General features: G+C 38.1%; 1 protein-coding gene and 1 long non-coding RNA gene across 6 annotated transcripts in view; both read left to right on the plus strand.

Annotated features, from left to right (window-relative positions):
- sbf2 (SET binding factor 2) overlaps nucleotides 1-24,092 on the plus strand; it is a 132,578-nt gene that overhangs the window by 34,316 nt on the left and 74,170 nt on the right. For all 4 annotated transcript variants that reach the window (XM_041790842.1, XM_041790816.1, XM_041790825.1 and 1 more), the window contains one exon: nucleotides 15,406-15,543. In XM_041790842.1, the coding sequence (XP_041646776.1) occupies nucleotides 15,406-15,543 (138 nt within the window). The remainder of the gene's footprint in view (nucleotides 1-15,405; nucleotides 15,544-24,092) is intronic.
- On the plus strand, nucleotides 16,655-22,088 carry LOC121511982. Of its 2 annotated transcripts, XR_005992079.1 has the most exons (4): nucleotides 16,655-18,826; nucleotides 19,165-19,253; nucleotides 20,629-20,759; nucleotides 21,979-22,088. It is a non-coding gene; the product is annotated as an uncharacterized LOC121511982 (long non-coding RNA). The 2 variants fall into 2 exon arrangements; XR_005992078.1 differs by having other exon boundaries at nucleotides 16,655-19,253.

Here is a 24,092-nt window from a genome sequence, read left to right on the forward strand (position 1 = left end):
GAGATGCTGTGACACTGAACAATAGTCATCCTATACTGGTCCAGTCTAGCACTCAGTATGCTGTGTGGGCTTTCTGTTCCTGTCAGTTAGCCAGGCCAGCAGAGTTGTTCCTCTGACCACATGCCACTCCGGTCATTCGGTTATTTGTTCCACTGCTTGGTCAGAGAGATACTCGTAGCCATGAAAAGGGTGGAGGGGGACATTCTCACAGTTTGCCATGACAATGAAAAGGTGCCAACATTAATATTGTCTGTTAGATTCTTCAGTTTCTTTTGTTGTTTTGGTGTTTTATACCAGTGATGTTGGATTTTTGCCAGTATATGACACACCAATATTTATAAATTAGGTTTTGCCAATACTGATGTCAGCACCGATATATAAAGGTCATCTGATCTAAAACTTTTGTCTTTACAACACATTTTAACATGTATGCATTTAAAACTCCACAAACGCATTAATATGTTGGGGTGATATTTACTGCAGACACAGGCCCATGATTACATCTAATATATAGGATGTAATTATCTGCAAAAATTTTCATATCTGCCAATAGTGATAATATTTTAGGCTAATATCTACCAATACTGGTGTCATGCAGATAATCTTATGCATCCCTATTTTTAAGATGTATATTTTTGGGCTTCTCATGTCTTTATTTTAGAGAGAAGGAAAGTGGATAGAGTCTGAAGCAGGGGTGAGAGACTAGGCATGCAGGAAAGGATCCGCTGGCCATACTTAAACCTGGGCTGCGAGCATGCATGGGGCAAAGCCTAACTACTAGGCCATCTGTGCCCCATGCATCCCTATTTTATTCTTACAAAAAACATTAGGGCTGCCAGTTGTTTACCCCATGTAAACTTGGACATTCCTCACAGCCCTGTATAAAATATCGATGTGAAGTCATCGTGAGCTGATGTGGTAAAACAGCACAGAATATTAAGCTAAAATTCACTGTGAGCACGCAGTAGGGTGTGATTACATTTTTACATCATGTAACCAGTAGGGCCAATTTGTATGTGAACAAGCTCCCTCCTACTCTTTCCTGCAAGAAAATGTATTCTTTACCATTGATTGTTGATGCTATGTCCAGTTACACATAGTACTGCTAGGAAGGCGAAAACTGTCAGTATGGCTTTGGACAGGGATGCTATGACCCCCATATCCAAATCTTCTCTTGTATTTCATGTCTTGCTTTCTGTCTGACAGGGAAAGTCTCCTGCTGTGAGGGACAAATGTAAACAGGCAGGCCAGTAAGTTTCAGGGCAGAGTGTGCTAAAATTTACAAGACTGAAGAAGGTGCTTGTCATTCTGTCATACATAGACTGATGTTTTTTGTTTATTTGTTTGCTTTCTTGTCTCTGCAGAGCTCTTCCAAAATATTCTCCATTCTGTTCCCAAACTGAATTTGTTAACCTGGATAATTGCCAAGACAATAGCTAGAGGTAATGCCCAATATAGTCTTTAATTGTCCAAGACTATGTTGACATTTCCAGCTCCACATCAGTGACCCCCTATTGTCTAATATTAAAAAAAAAAAGGTAGCTTTACAACTTCTTAGTAAAGTAGAAACATTGATAAGTAAACTACTTGATAATTAATTGAACTGCAGTTTCAACATCAAGCCTGTTGCATCACAACAGACACATGTATTTTATATGTAGTTCTATCTTACACCATTACTTGTTTTCCTCTGTCAAAAATGTGTAGAGATAAAGTTTGAATAATTTTCTCTCGGGGCCCAACTTCCTCAAATACAGGAATTTGACCCAGCTTGACCAGACTGTAAATATTTATGCCATTTCTCTTGTCTAGAACTTTGACCTGATGAACTCCTCCTTTTTTGCCAGAAATCCCTGCTGTAATGAGGAACGTGGCTCACACTTCCGGGAAGGATACTCAAGTTGTTCAGAAAAATGTGTCTACTTCTTGTGACTTGTACTTCTTGTGCTCTACTTGATGTGATGTCTGGACATAATTTACTAGAAATTTAACAGCAATACTGTGTGTATTGTGTAGATACTTCAGGGTGTGACTCCAGTGTGACCTGAGCCTCTGAGCTTACAGCACATTCAGTTTTGTTGAGAAGAGAATCAGCCTTATTGGAAATAGACGTCATTTATCTGGACTTGTTCCCCCAGCAGGCTTCATGAAAGAATCATGACAAAGCTTAAAAGCATTGTCCTTAACCTGCAGCCTTGGTTAGTCAGTGTCAGATTCCCTGCCAGATCAGACCGATGAAAGAATGCAACTAATTGTATCACTTGATGGATTGACTTGAGTGACCAGAAGTTGACATGTCATGCTGCACGTCGGTGCTCTGATGTTTGTAAAAACTTTGACAGAAAAGCTAAACAGTGCATTCCACATAGCAGGATGCCGCTCCAGCTAGGGGGGGGGAATGGGATCATGTGTTTGTCAGGAAGATCCACACATGAGTAATCAATGCTTGGTGTGCCAGTGAAGCTAAGGAAACAAAGCTGGACCTGTCAGGCAAGCAGGACTTTCCATGCTGCTAAATGCTGTGAGCTCACCAGGAAATGGGAATACACAGGATGAAATTGAACTTCAGCACGGTAGAGAGCACAGACAATAACATTATTTGATCAAATACAGTAAAAACTTAATGGTTGATTGTCAATATTTACAGTTGTTTTTGTAAGGAAGTGTTTCCCCCCTTATTTTGTCATAGACTCACACAGAAACAGTTATTTCCAGTAACTGTGAGTGTGCAGGTTACAAATTTAAGCTTACCTCCTAAACATGAACAGCAGGAAAAAAACTGACCAGCTGTGTGGTCAGCATGGAGCTGACCAGAAACATGATGTTGTAAAATGGTGCCAGTAGGCAGGTTAAGAAAGGTCTACATACAGGATTTTGGGACACCCTAGCTATTCTGTGCATTTACTCCCATCTAAAGAGTTGGCTAGCTTCAGGCATTCCTCTCACTGCTACAAGTGAATGCCAGAGTGTTGTAAAAACTCTACTTACTGTTGCGGAAACCAGTCACAGTGGCACAAGGGGCTACTTGAAAATTTTTCCTCTGCATACCTACATCAATGCACGCATATGCAATGCTTCAAATTTCAAATCTGGAGGGTTTTTTTTTATTTGGCTCCAAGGATGGCATATTGGTTATTTCCCAAATCTTTTAAGTGTCTTCTGATTTTAGGAGCAATAATCATGGAAACTATTGGCTATCATCATTCACCCACTTTGCCATGATTTTAGTTTTTGCCTTTTTAGAGGTAGGACTTGTGTTAAAAAAAATTAACTATAAGGAGGTGTCGGTACGTAGCCTTGTGATTATGTCCTCTCACCCTGAGTACAGAGACTGTTTGCCCTAAAGCGGCTGACCCAGGTTCCATCTAGCTTGTGGCTCCTTTTGTACATTTCATTCTCCACTTTCTCCTGTTTCTGACTCTGTTCACTGACCTGTCCTAACAGAGACATAAAAGCCCCAAATTAGATATAAAAAGTCTAACTGTAACTGTTGGTTTAGAATGCTAAAAATGACAGGAGTATATTATATTTTATTATATTATTTTATTATTTTTATTATTTATATTTTATCTGGAAAACGTTGTACACATTCGCACTTTAAACCAGCCCTGCATACGTCAGTTCCCCAATTTGGCTGCCCCAGTTATAAAAAGGCTTTCTCTGACTCTGGTGTCCTGATGCACCAACCAGTATTTCAGGGTCAAACATACACCAATGAGTTTTTATCTTTTTGTGAAAGAAAACAGACTTATATAATGTTGACCTTTAAAAGCAAACAAATCCATCTAAGGATTATTGATTATTTCTGTATCTATATTAAAATGCTTGTTATCTCTGCCAGTGTGCCAAATGAATATTTACTACACAGACCAAAAGTGCCTTGATAACAATTTCCAGAGATAGGATTCAAAGTGAGTGATATGTGGTTATCAGAAGTCTAACCTGTTTACAATGCTTTCACTCAGTTTGAGATCACTGCTTATCCACAGTGTGCAATTACAGAACAAGATGCATCATTTTGTTTGCAGATACCACTAAAATTGAGATTCCTGACGCTATCTTTAACTTTTGGTATCATTACGCAGTTTGAGTTTAACCTCCAACTCCATTTTGTAAAGCACCTTAGATTAGAGACCTAACATTCATCTCTGATCAGCCTGATATCATCTTATTACTTCTTCATTTCACTTTCTAATGTCTGATTTACATGTTTGGCATTGTTATCATTAGTGTCATTTATCGTATAATTGATCAATATTAAGTTTAAGGCTAACCTTTGTTAGTCCATGGTCCACTCAATGATGAGCCTGGTTCATAATGTCTAACATACCGACACATTTCAAACATTTCAACTTGTTATCATTTCTTCAACCATGCAGATGTTTACAATATGACATACTGGCAATGTAAAAAATAACTACGTTATAATTCAATGCAAGATTTTCCAGATTCAATATTTTTTAAGTGTTGTCATCTAAAAGTTTTACACTTTTTTCATATTTTAATATTTTTTCTGTAACAAGCTCTAAGCAATGAAATGTCCATAGTGTTTATGTTAATTGAGACATAAAAGTATCAAAGTACAAAAAACAAACAAAAAACCCAGATAGAAATACTTACCCTTTTATTGATTTTGTAAAGAAATCATGGTCGATAAATTAGTTTTTTTTTTTTTTAACTCTTTTACGGCAAAGTGAAAACAGATTTCTACAAATTAATGTCAGTCTAAATTATATACAGTAAAATAAGTAATTGCTTCAATATTCTCCTCCTTTATAGCAAGTGGCCTAATTCAACAGAGGTCCAGTCAGTTGGTGCTAGTAGTCTCACAATTAGTGAAATAAGAATCACCTAAGTGCAGTGACTATGTCTCAAGTGATTGTAGTACAATTAGACTAACTTATGAACCAAAGGCATAAGGTGGAACAAAGGGTAATTATTTACAGATTGATATATATTAACCTTGTAGTTAAACTTAACCCCTAAAATGAGTTGCACATAAATTACTTGTACTTGTAGACGTTTTTTCATAGTTTTTTAGTTCAATATACATTTGAGAGATACAAATATCTATCCAACAAGATGAACTTGTCTGATCATGCAGGGTTCCTTTTAACCATTGTTGCTAGCTTCCTTATTGCTATGCACAGGCACACAAGAGAACTGAAGGCAGTGCCATAACATATGCTCATGCTTGCTGCAGTCATACAATAGTGTAGAACTTAGCTGCGTGGATCTCTTTCAAAGATCAGCCCTATGGATTGGCACACTGTCAACAATACCCGGTCTACTTATTTGAGTCAGTCTCAGACCAGCGTCCAGTACCAGGAAGTGATCACTCACAGTATGCCTAACCAATTCTCTTTTCTCTTGATTTACTGTGTCCTGTTACATAAACGTGTACCTTAAACTTAAATACTTTCAAAAGGAGATTAATGAAGCCTTAACCCACCTGAGTTTTTTAAGACCAGAAGTGAGACTGAAGCTGACACTGAAGGCTGTAACTTAGCTCAGGCCCTACAAAGCAGTGGAGGAAGCACCTGTTCCTCCGCTAGGTCATTATCAGCCATTATCTTAGTGTGCCGTAAAGGCTGGGTCTGGCAGGGCAGCCATTGTACTGAATTACAATCTCAGGACAAAGCTGTTTACCCCATGCTTTTTGTCATCACCACATGTGCTCATAACTGGGTTTTGATGTTTAATTTTTTTTTTCGTACAGCTGGAATAAAAAACAACCATGTTTACTTATAGTCAGCTGATCCTGATACAAAAAGAAACAACAAAGACTTAAGCAATGCAGCACTGATTATAAAAGACTAGTAACCTCAATGATGCTTAAGAATAACTTAAAGTCTCATAAATATTAACTTTATGTACTTGACCATTAAAAACCTGTTTACACTAAAAAGAGACATCATGCAGACTTGAATGCCAATCCCTGCAACCACTGCCTTGATACTGCTTTTTGCCTGAACACAAATGTGAATGCCTCTTACTATATTGCAACCCATAATATAAATCTGCCACCTGGTCACAGTCTAACAGATGCAGGTTTGGTGCTTGTAAGCCAAGTACACATATGCAGGGAGTCAAGGTTTGGAGGCCAGATGGAAACAAGTCCCAAGGAGACATCAGGGCTCTTGGCAAGGTCTAAAGGGCAGTTTAAATCAGGCAGCACTTATGTCCCTGTCAAAAAAGCCAGCTAGATGTAAAGAAACAAGCACAGATGATGATAACTAAGAAGTGGTTATACTTTTGTTTGCACTGATGGAAAGCACAAAACTGGTCAATGGAATCATCTGCTTCCTGTCTGTTTACTAGAGAGTCCCTTATGTAAGGGAGAGGGTCAGTAATGAGTATTTGTAGAAGAACAGGTTGCAGCACTCCATCAGTTGACATCACTTTGATAAAGCCAAAACAGTTGTTTCATAAATATTTATGCCAAGCAAACCAGCCATTCCTCTTACAATCTCCGTCATACACTTCTGGCTCCTCTTGATGTTCAAGCCATGCTGCGTAGAGCCTAAGTAGGACAGTCATGTTTGTGTTTTTTACCATGGCGTAAGTGCCTAAAACAAAAAAATTGGTCTTTTGGCATCTGTTCAGATTTGGTTCTGTGATGCTAGAGTCTGGAGAAATTTTACACTGTAACACTTTCACAGCTTTCTGGCTGGAATTGGTCATTTTACATGCTCCAAAGTCTTCAATTCCACATGCAACAAGATATATTATGCAGTCTATGTTAATAATCTACCAACTTTTGCTCAATTCATAATGGTTTACTGAGCAGCTGACTGTGTAATGCAACAGGATTTCTGTTTAATACAAGACAACTCTACGTCAAAGAGGGTGAAACAACAAGAACTAAACTGTGCAGGAGGATGCAACAGCTGCACTGATATGTCAGAAATGATTAGTTACCAAAACTTTGGAAATGTGTTTGTGTAATTGGACTTTTTCAGAAGCTAGCTTGTAATTTTTGATAAATTCATGACTCTGCTGGGCTCACAGGGCCACTATAGAAGTCTCATATACCAAACATGGCTTTGAAATTGACCTGGTTTTTGTAACTTGTCTAAAAAGCTCAGTGTGATAACACACTGTCAGACTCTGAGTAACCCAGTTGTGTTTAAGCAGACATGCTGATACATGACGGGCTGGCTGCTTCTTAAGCTGAAGTCACTGATTAATTTTGCTTTAATCTTGACACTGTTACTTCTAAAGTCTTATTTGCTTTGGTTACCCTCACAGTATTTGAAGATTTATTAGATTACTCTTGTTTTCATACCACCCCAGTGTTTTTAATATTTGTTTTACTGCTATAAGCTGCTATATAAGAGTGCCAGGGAAATCCATGGACTTTTCTTGGATAATGAAAGGGATATTTTGTACTTCTGACAACACTTTTGCAATAATTTAACCAGTTCATTCTGTCAAGATATGGGATTTGTTTACCAATTTGAAATTTGAACAAAAAAAATTCTACCAATATTATGTTTAATTCAACTTTTGGGACCTTCAAGCTTATCATTACCATTAGGCAGTCGTTGACAGTTTGACTTTTAAAGAGCAAGTCTAAAAAACAAGATGAATTAATCAGACAGTAGATTGATTCAGGCACTGGAATGTCTGATTCTCTAAAGGGCCATTTTTATCCATCTCTTGATGCATTTTTGTTTCAAGTTGCATGTGGAGAACCAGTCGTGTGTTTTTAATTTATGCTGTGTTTTGAAATAAACACAAGTATTTGCCTGAAGTTAACAAATCTTCTCTGGAGACATTAGGGGGTCGGCTGAGTTGTCCTTATGATCTTGTTTCTGGGCTATGTGGTTAAAAAAAAAACTTAAATTTGTGCTAAAAATACACCTCCTAGTAGGTTCCTTTCTGGTGTTACATTTCCTGCACATAAGGCATTTATAAAATGTGTAATTTTGTATACAAGATAGTTTTTGGCATTTGTTAGGTGATTCGTCCTATCCTGCCTGACTAGACATTTATGTGGTCAATCATGATCTAAAAATATCTATCTCTAAAATGAACCATATGTGCTGCATATTGCATAACAGATGAGCAAATGCAACAAGGAGCATTGGTGACAGCAGGGAGGCAGAGTCAAGGAGTGAAGTGGAGGAGAGATGCCACCTCAGCAGGGCTTTGACAGTAAATTGACTCACTCCAACCACTAAATAGTATTTGGATAACAGCACTATTATGGTCACTTTGTTGACAGTTTTGTTTATTGAATTCAACAAGCTGACCTTGAGCTAAGAGGATTGTTGAGGCTGGGGGGTGCTGCATGTTTTTGCGCCAAACCGCACGACTGCAGTGGCCGTCTGCAGAATGTTTTGTCCGCTGCTCATCCTGCAGACATGATAAAGCTGGTGACCTCCTCACATCGCTTTCCGTCATTGTGTTGTCTTCCTGGCATGCGACTTGAAAACATGAATGGAGAAAGGTAGCAGGATGAGGATGATTGAGGAGCACTGTGTACAGCTCATCTGTTGTACAGTTTTCCTGACCACACAGCCTTGGTCACATCATCAGATTCAACATTAAGTCAATGTTGTGTGAAAGTTCAGCAGATAAGGGATGTCTTTTTTATACATGTTCAATGATATATCACCATCTCTAAGCTTTGAAATTATCTGGCAGCCATTTTTGTTTATCATTTCCACCAAAGTGGTTGTGTTTTTGATGAAGTTGGCTTTTTTTGTTGGCAGACTTGTTAAAAAAAGTTCCATCCCAATTATCATGAAACTTCAGGGGGGATGTAGTCAGTGCCAGGGACAGATCCATTAACTTTTGAATGGTATACTCATAAAGAAGGAATGATTTTGACTAGAATCAAACCCAAGTTACCATGGCAATGTTAAAGATGTGGTTTGCATAAACACACAACAGAAAATTACTTAAGCACAAGGATTTGCAGAAACCAAAACACAGTGGTGGTTGATTTGACAGAGTTGAATGTTAGATCACTAGTCTACAAGTCTTTGCAGATATCTTTTCTCTCAGACTGTCCTCTTTAAATGTGTGTAACTTTTGTGTCATATTTTATTACTGCATTTAAAATGGGCAAAATTTCTGTTCTGGAGGTCATTAATTGGGCTCAAGAACTTTCTGGAATACTTGCAGCCACTGTCTGTGAACTTGTTTTTCTCTACATCCATAAATGCATGCTGAAACTATTCTGTGCAAATCCAAGGCCATTTATAAAACATAACCAGAGATCTTGCTGAGTTTTCAGGACCTAAGGTCATTTAAGATGGACTGAGGCATAGTGGAAAACTGCCCTGTTGTCAGATGAGTCAAAGTTTGACTTTATTTTCAAAAATCCAGGTCCTAAGGCATGTTATTGCTGTTGAGATAGAACTTTTAATCTCTTTGGTGCCTGATTTTATTTGCATCTGTAACAAAACCAAGTCATTCAACTTTTTCCTTTCCAAAAGGATTTGCAGGACTGAGCACCTTTTTGGTCACAGGAACTCTTCTCAACCTTTGTTTGGACTTTAGCTCGGGTCATAATGAAATCTTTATAATGTACAATGGTTTTGTTTCAGCTGCAGCAAGAAGCCAAAGCTGACTCAGTTCTCTCAGTGTCTTTCTCCTGACTCATCTTTCGCAATGGCTGCTGTTCTAGTTATATCTGGCCTGTGCTGGCCTAACTCTGCTTCAATGTCATGTCACACTATAAGAATGCGGTCCTGTGCTAATCAAGCATAGCATGAGTGTGTGTTTTTTCCTTTCTGATGGTGTTGCTGCTTATGCACTTTGTCGTGACCATGCTTAGCAGGTCAGACTGCAGCTCCAGTGTCAGCGACTGGGTGGGTGAAAGTACATTGAGGTTGGTGTCGGTCATACCAGGCTGCAGCACATGATGCCCTGCAGAGAGTGTTGTGGTAGGGCAGCAATTAACTTAGCGTTGACATTAATGCGCTAAATGTGCCCCGGAGTTCCTTTGTCACTTGACTGTGGTCTAATTTGGGAATGGGAGATGTGTGTGGCTTTGTGTGCATGTGTGTATTTGTGTATATGTGTAGTTTATATAGGCTAGGTTTGCTACACATTGACCTTTGCAACTGTTGGACTGCTGTGGGTTTCTGTGTCATGCTCACGTCTCATAGAGTTTGTCAGTCATACACTTTTTTCTGCCTTAAGTTCTGTCACTAACAAGATATCCATCCTGGTAGGTCAACAAAGGATTTGATTTTTTTTTTCTTTTTTTAAATTTTGACAGATGACCCTGTATTACAGTCAAGAACCTCAGGTGTTGAAAAAGAAGTGGTAGTGCAAAAATCTGCCGTTGCTCAAGTATCCATTTGAGACTGGCAGCAGAAGTCCAGGAATGCCAATTGGGTCCCATGATACAAAAAAAAGTTTACAATAAGGATACGCAGTATTACCAGCATGATATCGGTATCAGCAGATGATCGCTTAAAAAGTTAAATGCTGATATTGGCAGAGATGAACCCCCAACTTTATAGCAGCTCCCTGACTGTCTTCTTTCTGCTCCTCTCTAAGCTCTGCTTGACTCAGCCTCTCTTAACATAGGACACACATGGCACAACAGGGTCCGACGTTAAGGTTTTTGCCTACTTGCTCTTCAGGGCAAGTGCTTCCCAAATCTACTTGCCCCATCTAAATTCCTACTTGCCCTGTCCAGGAGGTACTTTTTCTGGCTGTCAAGTGCATACATTTTGTTCACAACATACCTAGAACTAAAATCCATTGCCTGTCGACTGTGGAAAGCAATACACAACACTTCTTTCTTAGAAACTGTATTTATCAGCTATGTGTTAGCCCACTGAAAATTATCATTTGTACAGATCAGTGCGATGTGAAAGCTGCACCAGGTTGTTTTCCAAAGAAATTCAAACAGGAATTTCATATTTATAATACTAATAAGGTAATAATACAAACTCAAAATATTTTTTTCGTAATTGATGAAACCAACTATTCTCAGAATAAAATGAGGTGATGGGGTCTGCTACACATGCACCAAGTATAAAATGGTGCTTTTCTTCTGTTTTTATTTGGTTTATTCATCATGAAACTGAAGAAATTTTGCCGACACGTGAAAATCAACCAATTAAGATTTTTCTTGTTTGATTAAAAATATCTTCCCAAAAACTACATAGTGCCCCTTTAAAGTGATATTTCACAGTTCCACCCTGTAACTGCAACAGTTAGACCAGTGGTACTCAACCTTGTTCTACCAAAGAGCCACACTGTCTAAAAAATACTTCAGCGAGAGCCACAATACAAACCCGGAATGTAAGGTAGATAATAGATCAGTTAATGTGCAGTTGAAATGAAATAAAACAGTGGATTGGTGGATAATTATGAGGTTAAATGGGATAAAAATGTCTATATAGAGTCAGAAAAACCAATATGTCATTGACAATGACCATATATTTATTTATCACTGACATCAGGCTAAAACCTTGTATCTCAATTTTTCATTATTTTAATTTGTTTTTATAAATCATTTTTATATCATTTTTATAAATTATAAACTTTTCATTCCCTGAAAAGTGGTCATTTTGGAGATACCAATCTTTGGCCCAACACCAGCTCTATGAAAGTTTCACCTGGCCTAAAGATTTTTTAAGATATTAGACTGTGCTGAGTTTGAGCTCTGAGTTGCTTTTCAAAGAAAATGAAGAATTATGGTTGGCTATTTGGTTATTTATATCTCACATTTGGGCGTTTACTCGAGTTCTGTGACTTTGTTAACATAGAAGAGTTGCTTTCTCATTTTTTCCACTCATTATTAATCCTTTAGTTAAAGGGGGAGGGGCCTCTTATTGGTCTTTATCCTGGGCCTCCAAATGGCTAAAACCAGCCCTGCCTCACACCTGCAGCTCTCCAGACACATCCTAACACCCTGCCTCATTTTGGAGCTTTGGTTTCATATTTCTGCTCTTTGACAATATTTATGATCATTAGTGCAGTAAAGATCAAGTAAAACACACGTTTGGACAACTTTCTCTAGATATGACATTATCTCCACGTGTGATCCGTGTGAGTTATGCTCAGTGATGATGATCATCAGCACAATTGTCATAAGATCTGGGTGTGAGAGAGCGTCGGTAGGGTGTGGCTGGAGAAAAAAATTAAAACGAGGAAATGGGAAGCTTCAGATTAAACACGACAGCACTCCTCAATGAATGAGCAAACTGAAGAGACACACCACCGACTTCCTCTGCTCTCTTCTCTTACACACGCTCCTCCGTCGAGCGCATCTGGTAATAAAATACGGATTTAAAATAATAAACGTTTAAATTTGGAAGTTAAAGCCTGACTTCTTTATGTGGGTAACAGATTTATTGATGTGACCTGCCATGAATTGTTACTGATGACAGTGTTTACCTTCATAGAGGTTTTTAGTTAAAGTTTTTGCAGCTGTCTGCACATCAGAAGACACGCTCAGCCAATGGAGGCAACAACACACTGCATCTGGCTGCTTGGGGGTAACAGAAACGAGAGAGGAAAATAATAAAATTAATGTATAGAAAAGTTCAGAGTTGTGCTTGCCCAATCGGGCAAGTCCTTACAAGTTTTGCTTGCCCGTCAGCCTTTTGAAGTTGCCCTGGGCATTCGGGCAACCATTAATGTCGGACCCTGTACAATAAAAAAGATGTGAATATATCATATCGGCTAGCATGAGTTTGGAAATATTGGCATATCTAAGGTCCGGGAAGTCCAGGGATCCCTGTTAGGTAGATTGCTCCCTCTTGGTGGGAAGGGCGAGTCCTTGTCACGAGTGAGGGTAGAATAGACTGTGAGGTTGTACTGGACCATTGTGGTTAAGAGAGAGCTGAGCCAGAAGGCAAAGCTCTTGATTTACCAGTTGATCTTCGTCCCAACCCTCACCTATGGTCATGAACTCTGGGCAATGACAGAAAAAATGGGATTGCGAATTCAAGAAGTCAAAATGAGATTCCTCAGAAGGGGAGCTGGGTTCAGCCTTTGAGATCAGACAGGAGGATGGAGCCTGAAGAAGAGCTGCTGCTCTTCAAGCCAGCAGAGGTGGTCCGGGTACCTGGTTTGGATGTTTCCTGTGGAGGTCTTCTGGACATGCTCTACTGGGAGAAGACCCTAGGGTAGACAAGGACTCACTGGAGGGATGAGATACAGGGTTTCTTCCAGGATTTTTTGAAACTGTGGGGGAAGGCTTTGCCTATACACCCCCCTTCCTGGCTTTTGCAAAAGTTCCAGGATATTGGGGCGGATTCTTAAATGATGATTTACAAGCAATCAACAAACACACGACCTTTGTGTAGCGTACAATTGGAGTATGTGTATGATTATATCTTTGTAGACGATAATAATGTAACAGTTAAAAACACATTTTCTTTCATGATAACACATTCATACTTGAGCAACTGAAAATAGAAACACTATCTGGAATGAACTTTGTCTTACTATTGACATTGAACTGTCCCTTTTGTAAAGTACCAATTGCATCCAGAATCATTAAAGTAAAATAATAATTCAACATTTTTTGGTAGAAAGTCATAGGTTCTATTTGTGATGATGTCATGGCCTCTGAATCTAAACACTGAACTCCCTGAAGTGCCTTTGAAGCCACGCCAGCCCCTAGAGTGTCTCTCTGCAGACCTCCAGGCGAGATAACAGTGCAAAGGAAACACTGACTTAACATCAGGGAAGTCCATTCATGCTCTCTCCTTCACACGTGCTCTCTACATTGTACAGTTGGTCCCTCTTTCACACATGCATACTGGACACACGCATATAAACACACTCAGGATGTCATATCTCCCGTCATTCTCTGAGCTATGCGGGCCCAAAGGTGTTTATCTCTTTTTTGACAATGAATGGCATACTTGGAATAGTTTAAGGCAGGATCACAGCTATCGGCACTTGTCCCTACATCTGCACAAACACAAACACACATCTCACTACAAAGCAGGTTTAACAGATATCCTGTGAGCTATTGTATCTGCTGGAAGATGGTGGCATCCTGATCCAAACCTCCTCCCCTCCTTTTCCTCTTTTCCTCTCTTCTTCCTACTTTCATTCCTGACTTAAACCCTCACTCCTTTTTAGTCATTCTTTTTCTTCATTTGTTTGCTCATATAATTCTCTTTAGCTATATGTGGAACCATCCATCCATCCATCCATCTTTATTTTATTGCATAGCCCACCCCTCATATGCCCAGACCTCTCTCTTCCTCCATGTGTCCAGTGATCCCCCATGTAACCCCTGAGGAGCAGTCTAAACAGTGTTTTCAGAGCCAGAGCTGGTTTGGCCTCTAGCAAAAACAGAGAGAGAGCAGACACAAACACCCGACTCTTGGACTAAATGCCCGCCTGCCTCACATATTTTGGCCCTCAAGTTTGTCTTGCAAATAATGGTTTCTCCACAACTATTAATAACCCATCATTTTTGTTTGTTTGAGATAGTAGCATTTAATTTAAGTCCAGTGAGTCAAACTGCACTGTTTTGTTTCATTTACTGACTTATAACTGACATTCTTGTCAGTTTTGTTGCTGCAAAAGGACATATTGTTGGGACAAACTTCTCAAACTATAAAATCAGCTTACCAGTAAACCATGCATGTCTATTAAAACACTGTCAGAAAAAAAGATTGTTTTTCCACACTTTGCAGATGTTTTCTATCAGCTTTGGTTATGACTCACACTGTGAAAACCTGTTGGATATGCTTTTTATTATGCTAACATTGTTTCTGAGTTTTAGCGCCCACATTTTACTAAAAATATGCTCTGTACTGTCATGCATTGAAAATTGGAGACTTGTGTTTGGAAATACAAATAATAAGTTATTCCAGGAATATTTTGGAAGAGCTTTACTATCAATTGGAGATTCTAAATACTCCAAAATACAAGTTGTTGCCTAGTCACTTCGATTAGAAGTCAGCCGATAAAGTTCAGGGTAGCCTTTGAATTAGGCAAACAGCATGTAAACAAAGTAACACAGAGTGAAATCAGCTTGTATGTCGATTAATAATTCCTGGGTATTTCCATCCTATCCAACGGTCATTAGCTCAGCACCTTTGCTGATGACTTTCAGTAAAGAATTAAAAACTAAACATGCCACTTCCCGCTCTGCTTAGGAGATGTAACTTTACACAGAAGCAGGACATCCTGCCTACATTCTCTATGGGGGTATTAGGATTAGACTGATTTGAGTGATATACTGATTCTCTGTCTAGTGGAGAACTGGTTACCAGCAGAATGTCTCTGTAAGCATAGAAACCTCTGACCTTTATGCACTAGGATTTTAAGAAACAAATTAAAAATGTAGCACTTGCAGTTTTACTCTTTAAATTACTAATATTAAGTTTCCCATGACACCTTGTGTGAATTACCCACCATCATAAACTCATACAAAATGTGTTATGTTTTTTTCCTTTTCAGTTCTGCCAGCCTGGAGGTTGGAGGCTGTCCCGCGATAGAAAACCACCCACCTTCTTCACTGTTGTGCTGACAGATATCGATTCAGACCGACACTACTGTTCTTGCCTGACCTTTTATGAGGCTGAGGTTAATCTTCAGGTAAAACACACACACGTGCTTCCACTCACACACATCGAACCGTCCTTTTACATCTTCGTGTGTGGGTTTTGAGAACTTGATGTGCTTTTTTAATTTATGTTTTGACTTATGTGTTTATATTTTGCTAACAGTTTGATCTTTTTGAGCGTCACAGTTAAGCTGTTGCTTATCCCAGAATTCATGAAGTTTTTAGTCACATCAGAGGGATTTTAAAAGAAATCACAATAACAACCTGTCCTGGAGTTTCTGGACCATGGAGCACCATGAGAAAACCCACAAAAGTTTGCAAAAAGCTCATACACTATTAGATTTATCAAATGCCTGTAGATTTCTGTTTTTCCCGTTAGGCTTCATAAAAGATCACCATAGTGATAAGCTTTAATTTCTTGGACTCTAAGAATTAGTATGAGGTCACATTCATTGTCATGTGTCCTGCATTACTCTTACAATCCATGGGGATAAATTGTTGGGAGATGTGGAAGCCTTCCCTTTCCAATTTAATTAAGACTTATTGTTTTCATTAACAGTCTATGGCACTTGCCATAACTTTGAAGGAAGCTTGTGTTGTGCACAGTGTCTTCATGTATTTAAGACTTTAGCAGAAAACAAAAGCCTGTTTTGATCAGGCATAATAACTGTGAGTTGGCAAAGAAAGGCTGTTTTAAAGAGGAGGATGGACCTTTTCTCCCCTTCAGCCTTTTTCATTTGATTTACTCATGCATAAAAACTGTGTTTGATTGCAGATTAGCGGTCATGGCACAAATATTCAACTCACCATAAATAACGGATTATAACAGATTTGTTTGAAGGAGAATCATTTATACTCTTCTGAATGATATTGTTAATTTCTCCCCTGCTAAAGCCCACGGAATACCAGGCTAATTGTTTCACTGTGTTTGCCTTTAAAAGATTGTGTACCTCCGTCCCCAGCAGTTTCACATTCACCCTGCATGTGTCAGGCAGTTATCAATCTCATACCATCAGCAAGAAAAACCCAAGCAGAGTTCAAGATTAAGACATTTCCGAGAAGTATGTGCCAGCTCAGTCAGAGTCACATATTAAGAATAAACACTGTAGTAGTGCATCATTTACTCATTACTTTAGCATTTTCAGCTTGTTTTCTGAGTTAGTAATCACAAACATTCTTCTGTTTGGACAACACGGTGCATTTTTCCATGTTTGTTCACAAATTCCAGAGGAAGAAGACTTCAGGGCAAACTGTCACATAAAAGGGGGAAAATAGCCTAAAATAGTCCAGTTGTTAAAAGTTAAAAGCTCTCTTTTGAGGAGCCTTAAATCAGAGCGCTGGTAAGTGGTTGGTGAAATCCTTCAACTGTAAATACTAAACCAGACCAGTGCCTCATCCTCACATAGAACTGAATTCTCAGTCGCCCTTAATCTGTTTTCTGTCCTCTCCCACTAACTCTGCGGGAGGATATTGAATTGTCAATAACAGATTTAGATTGGTGGATTTTTTTTCTCTCAACTTTGTCTTTGTTTGTTATTGTCTGGAGCCTGGCAAGGTGACATGTTGCAGCTTGGAATTTTGTTTTTCCACATATACTGTTGATTTATTAGTGGGGATGCTGAGTAAGCATCCACACTTTTGATATTCGCATCTGCCATTTTCTTTGTTCCATACATTTTTTGGACCCTATCTCCTCTTTCACTCTTTGAGCTATACTCATCATTCTAATATCATTCTTTTCAGCTCTTTTAGGAAATGATGGCTATGACTTTTTTCATTTCTAACTTTTATCATTTTAAAAATATTTAACTTTTTCTGCAAAATTTTTCCCATTCAAATGAATGGGGTTTTTCTGAAAATTTGCACTTTCTTCAACTCCTCATAACTTTGGCACTCCTTGTGCTATTTTCACTATTATTCTATCATACTCTTCAGCTTTTTGTGCTCTTTTCAGCTATTTTTAATACTTTTTTATGTTATTTAAAATTTTTCAACTATTTGGCTCTTTCTAAAACTAAAATAACATTATTTCAGGTGAGCCAGCTTTTCAAGTCCTCTAAAACGCTTTCAAATTCTAACACTTATAACTTCAGTTTACTTCCACATACAGACTTCATTCTTGCTTTAAAACGTAGACAAACTCTTTGGCTATTTAGGAATGATTCACATTATTGATATCTTCTATAGATTTCTAATAATCACTGATCAAACATCATGAAGACTTTGCCTCTCTCAAACTTTTACAATGGGAGTAAATCGAGAGGCTTAGAGTGATAACACCACTGCTAGAGTAATCCGAAGCTCAGAGTTCCAAACAAGACTTCTGGAACAAACTGCTCTCCTGAGAAAAATATTTGGTCTACAGAAATAATTTACATTTTAAAACGTAGCTACACATCCCCTCTTGCTCACAAAAAAGATTTGAGGTCAAAAGGACAAACGGTTTTGGCACAGTATGCTTCAAAGTGGGCCAGCCTGACTTCAGCTGTCCATCTGCGCTAATATTAAAATTCCTCTAGAGATTCTGGCTTTCTGGGCTTTCTGAACCACTTTTTCAACTTGCTCTTGAAGCATGTTTTTTTTCGCTTCCCACACATAAAAAAACATATCACTGCGTTCAGCAACTTTTGCCAGTTCTCACAATATCTTTGGTTTTCTGCTAGGTTTCACAACCAAGGCTTAAATTGACCTTGTTTGAGTGCATGTTCTGGCCATTCAACTCAGTTTCCTGAGCTGCCTTTAACAGAAACTTTGACAGGTGTGACTAATTAGCTTTGATCTCAGCTGTGACTGATAAGCTATGATGTAATGCAGGTGCTCATTACCATATCAACCTAGAAGCCCTACACAGACACACAAATTAATGCATCAACACTCCCCTTAAAGGTAGGGTAGGTGATTTTCCCCAGAAAAGTTTTTTGTCAAAGTTGTTGAAATAACCTTTACATCTTGAAAGCAGGTAATACATACAGTGCTTTAACAATCATTTAAAGTAAATCTTCTGTAGCTCAAAAAGATTTCTAGCGGCTCATCTCAAGGCATTGGCAGGTTTGCCTGTCACTCAAACACGCTATATTTAAACACAAAACTGCACGTGCCCGAAGTTCTACGCATGACGTATTCTACTGAACACAGGAAGACAGAGGCAGAGAAAGAGCAAAGTTTACCACTCCATTTTTTTAAAAGAGGATGATAAAGAGCGTTTGGATAAAGTTGGAGGACAATGAAAGTCAACACCGGGTCTGCTTTTTGTCAGTGGCTTTGACAGAGAGGGCTGAATCGCTTTGCCTCCATCATCGTATTTCTACAGGAAAGGTATGGTAAACGTTTGTTGTCGTTTGTTTTATTTTTATGTAAATTCGTTCTTTTCATGTAGAGTTCATACCACAGCCATCAATGCACTGGGCTATCACAGTATCTAGCTGTCAGCTAATGACCTGTATCCGTATTAGCATAGCTGTAGCTTGTTTGTTAGCTCAGTGTTATGTTTTGTTACGGTGCTTTTGCAGAAATGTACAGTAAACCCTTATAAACTCTCTCTAGTTATCTGTGAGCCAATGTAGTTCAAGGGAATATCTATTTTGTTGCTCTTTACTTGCTGTAAAGGTGATGTGTTTGAATGGCTAAAGTTGCTCATTGTTGTGTTTTCATAGAGGAGAGGGTGATGTTTCGGCTCTATCACTCAGACGGATGAAGCCGCCAGCCCCCGCTGTTTTGGCCGTTTGTGGGGACGCTCTGACCAGTGAGTTTCAGTCTGGAGTAAAGTGTGAACATGAACGTTACTTAGACCTTTATTTTCACTGAAGGACTATAAGCATGTATCTGTGCTTCATAGTAGTAGCTCATTTGCTTTATGGACATTGTACGGTCCGCTGAGAACAAAATAGCAGCAGTTTGTTGTGACAGCAGGACAAACAGACACTCTGTGAACAAAAAATACAAGAGAATGAAAGTTTGCCTTACAGTTATCCCTTGCTGATATCAGAGGGGCTGCACAGCCTTTTGGCAGAAGTACATGACAAAACCAGAATAATTTGCTCCCTGTACTGGTGTTTTAATTTATTAGCCTGCCCACTGTTATGATTTGCAGTAATTGTCCTTATACCAGGACATGGTTTTGTTGTGTCAGTTGGTCTTATCAGGATAAAGGAAACGCTGTCATAACTGCTACATGTGGCACATCAAATATTTACTGTCTCTCCTGTATAAAGCCAGCTGTTTTTACTCCCTGTCAGTTTTGCAGAGATGATTTCTCCAGAGCTGTACCAGAGACAAACATTTTTTGGACAACAGCAGTGCTAAAGAAACAGCTGTTCAGCAATTGGATTCAAGATATGGCAACTGAATTAACATGTTATTGAAATATATTATATACACAAACTAGAAAAGCACTCGGAGAGCACTTACCTCCGCCATAAGCCCTATTTCGCAATAGTAAACAATCCTTTAAAAAATTCCTGGATCCAGACGGTGATCCGGATCACTCCCAAAATCTAATCAGTTCTTTGTTATGACATTTCTGACATTTCCTGAAAATGTAATCAAAATCTGTCCATAACTTTTTGAGTTACGTTGCTAACTAACAAACCCTGCCGATCACATAACCTCCTTGGCAGAGGTAATAAGAGTAAAAAATATAGTTTTGATTACTGCATTTCTAGTATGACTTTGCTGCAGCTAAATAGCTCACTGTAGTTATAATATGTTTGTGCTATACATCAAATTGTTCCAGCAGAAAATAAAGCTATTTTGTATTTTTTACACTGTGCTGGCTGTCTTGGACTATAACGATAACTATAACATGTATATGAAACAGCTAAGCAAAGAGCAGTTGGCTCAGTCCAGCATGTCATTTGTACTTTTCTGCATACCACACCTCTTATCATTCAGTGCAGTGCAATATTACGATGGATGCATTACATTGATTCAGAAGCATTTTATTGGCCAGGTAAACTTAAACACACAAGAAGTCTGCTTTCAAAACACAGACATAAAAAGAAGGGTGAAAAAACCCTGAAGACAAAAAAATCCATGTAAAAGGGGCAATTTTCATGTAAAAATGGTAACTGTTAGTGTTATTCCACAGAGTTTGAAATTTTACGTCATTTTGTCTACAGTGCAGTCCTGAGGGTTGTCAACCGCTGGGGGGGTGCCACGTAGCTGGATTAGAAGGCCCTAAGATCCAGATCAACATGTGGAGATCTTCCTCAACCAACAAGGAGCTTCCAGCTTGTTAGCAGAGGGCTAGGTTAGTTATCATGTAGCACTGTAATTTTAGTGGTGGGTACATAGTTCCTGCTCTGTGAAATATCAAAATTTAAATGCAAAGTCATGTCTGTTTTTAACAATTCTACACCTACAAACAACAAAAACTACTAAGTTTTATTTTAAAATATGTACACAAAATAATTATTAGGGTCTAAAACACATCTATAATCTAATCTTTTAATTTTTTTTTTACATCTCCAAACTGCTTATTATGATATGAAATATGTCTACAAACTAATCATTATGGTCAAAAACACATTGGCAAACTAATCTTTTAAATTTAACATCTCCAAACTAGTTATTATGATATGAAAATATCTACAAACTGATTCGATTTCACACCTCCAAACTAGATATTATATAGAACATGTTAACAGACTAATAATATTGATTTTACATCTGCAACCTCGTCGTTATGAGACAAACTATTAGTCACTCACCTCCAAACTACTTATTTTGATTTCAGTTATGTCTACAAACTCGTCATTTCAATCTTCCATCTTGGGACTTAATATTATGATATAAAGTATGTCTACAAACTATTTGTCACTCACCTACAAACTAGTAATTATGATGTAAAATATGTCTACACACCAATCATTTCAATCCTGCACCTTAGAACAAGTTTTTGTTTTGTTTTGAAATAGTTTGTAAACTTTGTCAATCATGCACCTTCAAACTATTATGAAATTAAGTAGTCTACAAATTAATGATTTCAATCCTGCATCTTTGAACTTATGATATAAAATAGTCCACATTCCTATCATTTTAATCCTGCACCACCAAACTGAATATGATCAAAAATATGTTTACAAACTATTTGTCACGTTCCTTCAAACTAATTACTATGCTGTAAAATATGTCTACAAACTGATCATTTCAATCAAGCACCATAGAACTTTTTTATGCTTTTCTATACTCATAAGAAATAATTGTTACAGTTCCAATCCTGAAAAACAAAACAAAATAAAATGGAAACAATGCGAAGACTGAAGCTGACGTTGACAATACAACTTTTAATCATCAAATAACTGTGAATAGTTTCAGTATAAAGAGGTCAAAGACTGTGTGTAAATACGGCCAAATGAAACTTTTTTGATTCGCATATCTGATATTATTTTATGATAGTATTAGTGGTGTGTTTGATATGTAGAAATTGTCAGAACTGTGAATGTAATGTTCTTTACTAATTTCTACAGGACAGTCCCTACCAAAACAAGAGTTTCTGGAACTGTGCTATCATCCAACGTGCACAGCCTGACCTGGCAGTCTACCTCAACCCGTGATGATCAGCACTAAAGAAACCTCCACACCTCATATTTTTCTAATGTGTATTGTTTAATACAGAACTTTCAAAGATTCTCACAAAATCTCTGTAATATGTATTTCATTCTGATTCAAATTAAAAAGTGTTATACCACACTTGGTTGTTGTAATTATTTGTGCAGCATGTAGATTATGACCTATACCATGTCCTGAATTTATTTTTGTAGAAAGATGTGCATCGTTGTTTTATGTTGCAGCACTGACATACTAGAGTCCTGGTGTTGCCCACTGCACTTGTATCCACATCTGAGGACATTTCTCTTTGTTGCTGACAGACACCACCAGCTTGCTGACTTGTTGTTGGTTGACCTTTGACATGAAGGCCTGGTGGAGGAGAACCTGCTGATGCTGTCTCCTCACAGATGAAGCCTGGGTCCTGTGTAAGGCAGAGCTCCAGCACTTTTTGAGACTGATCCAAATTTAGTCCTCAAATTTTGGCCTGTTGAGTAATAGATAATAGATATAATCACATAATTGTGTCAACAGAGCTTAGTTTTATGTGCCCACAGTAGGTAGGTCCAAATAAACAAAGAGAAGTTACTGACAGTATTATCATTGTTATTGGTGTACTTTTATTAGTGAACTATTTCTAAGTGGTCAGATCCTAACTGTTTTTTTCTCTTCTTACTACACTGATAAATACCTCTCCTGTTTTTAAGAGAATGAAAGGTAGAAGAAGAGACAAAGGAGGGTTACTGACTGCTCAGTGGAGCCAAGGAAAAAGGGTAGAAATTAGGCATATGTATAATGTTTTTCATGCCTGGAGTGTCTGACTTCTTCCTTAGTAGGGTTGAGGTGAAAATGATAAGATTCATGGTGTTCATGGGTATCAACACTAATGTGATACCTGTTCATCAGCGCTAAGCTCATAGATCATGCAGTGGTCGTGTGTCCTCTCTGAGACCCTCTGCCCCCCGGTCTGTCTCAGGAGCAAAACAGTTTTGATAGGTTGAAATGATGACTGATACAGAGACAGAACAAAGCCAGGTTGCTATGTAGGCACCGTAATCGTTTAGTAGCCAAATCCATCCAGCTACTTTTAGGCTATTTTCAGCAATTTTTATGCTATTTTCAGCTATTTTAAGGCTACTTTCAGTGATCAAGTTATTTTCAGCTATTTTTAGCTACTTGCAGCTATTTTTTATCCCTTTTTAGCCATTGAATGTCATTTTCAGCTACTTCTATGCCATTTTATGCTATATTTATGCTGTTTTCAGCTTTTTGTGCTTTTTGGCTATTTTCAGCAGTTCAGCAGTTCTTTCAGCTCTCAGCATCCCCACACAATTTCAGCTGAAATTGCAGTTTTGATCTAGTTTCTGTTGTCTTGCAAGGACTAAATAGTAGAAGTGCAGCTCAGTTGTTAAATCAGTTTGCAGCAGATGTTTATAGGCATGATTTGGTTTCAAGCTACTGAAAAGTAAAAATACTGAAAAGTAAAGACGAAGAGCCAAATTTACCCAATAGTATTTATTACACTTTGAAGCATGAAAAACACCACATATTTTTCACATGTACTTTTGGCATCTATGATGCTCCTGGTAAAGAAAACATTATAAAGTTGGCCTCTTTATACTGTACTTGAGCCGGGAGCTTTTTCATTATGTTGCCTTTGTTTGTCAGACAGGTTGAATCTGCTTTAAACACAACCACTGACAAAATAACAGTCAAAGGATTAATGCACAGATGACAGGAAGTCAGGAGTTAAACTAAGAAATTTAAATGCTAAACTCACTGTTTTGATGCCTTGAAGAAGATAATCAGATTGTAAAAAAGAAGCTGACAAAATTAGAACCATCTAATGAAAATAAGGGCATGACATCAATGATTTATTGAGATTAAATAAAGGTTGAAATTAAATTAAATAAACTTTTCTGAGAGCTGTCTATTTTTGTAGGGAGGCTAAGAGAATTTTCCATGAGACATTCAGAAAAGTGATTAGTGTTTTAGGCACTTTCTTTTACCCTTGTTCCTGAAATAGCACACAGTA

This window comes from Cheilinus undulatus, linkage group 1, assembly GCF_018320785.1.
Source record: "Cheilinus undulatus linkage group 1, ASM1832078v1, whole genome shotgun sequence".
NCBI classification, from domain to species: Eukaryota; Metazoa; Chordata; class Actinopteri; order Labriformes; family Labridae; genus Cheilinus; species Cheilinus undulatus.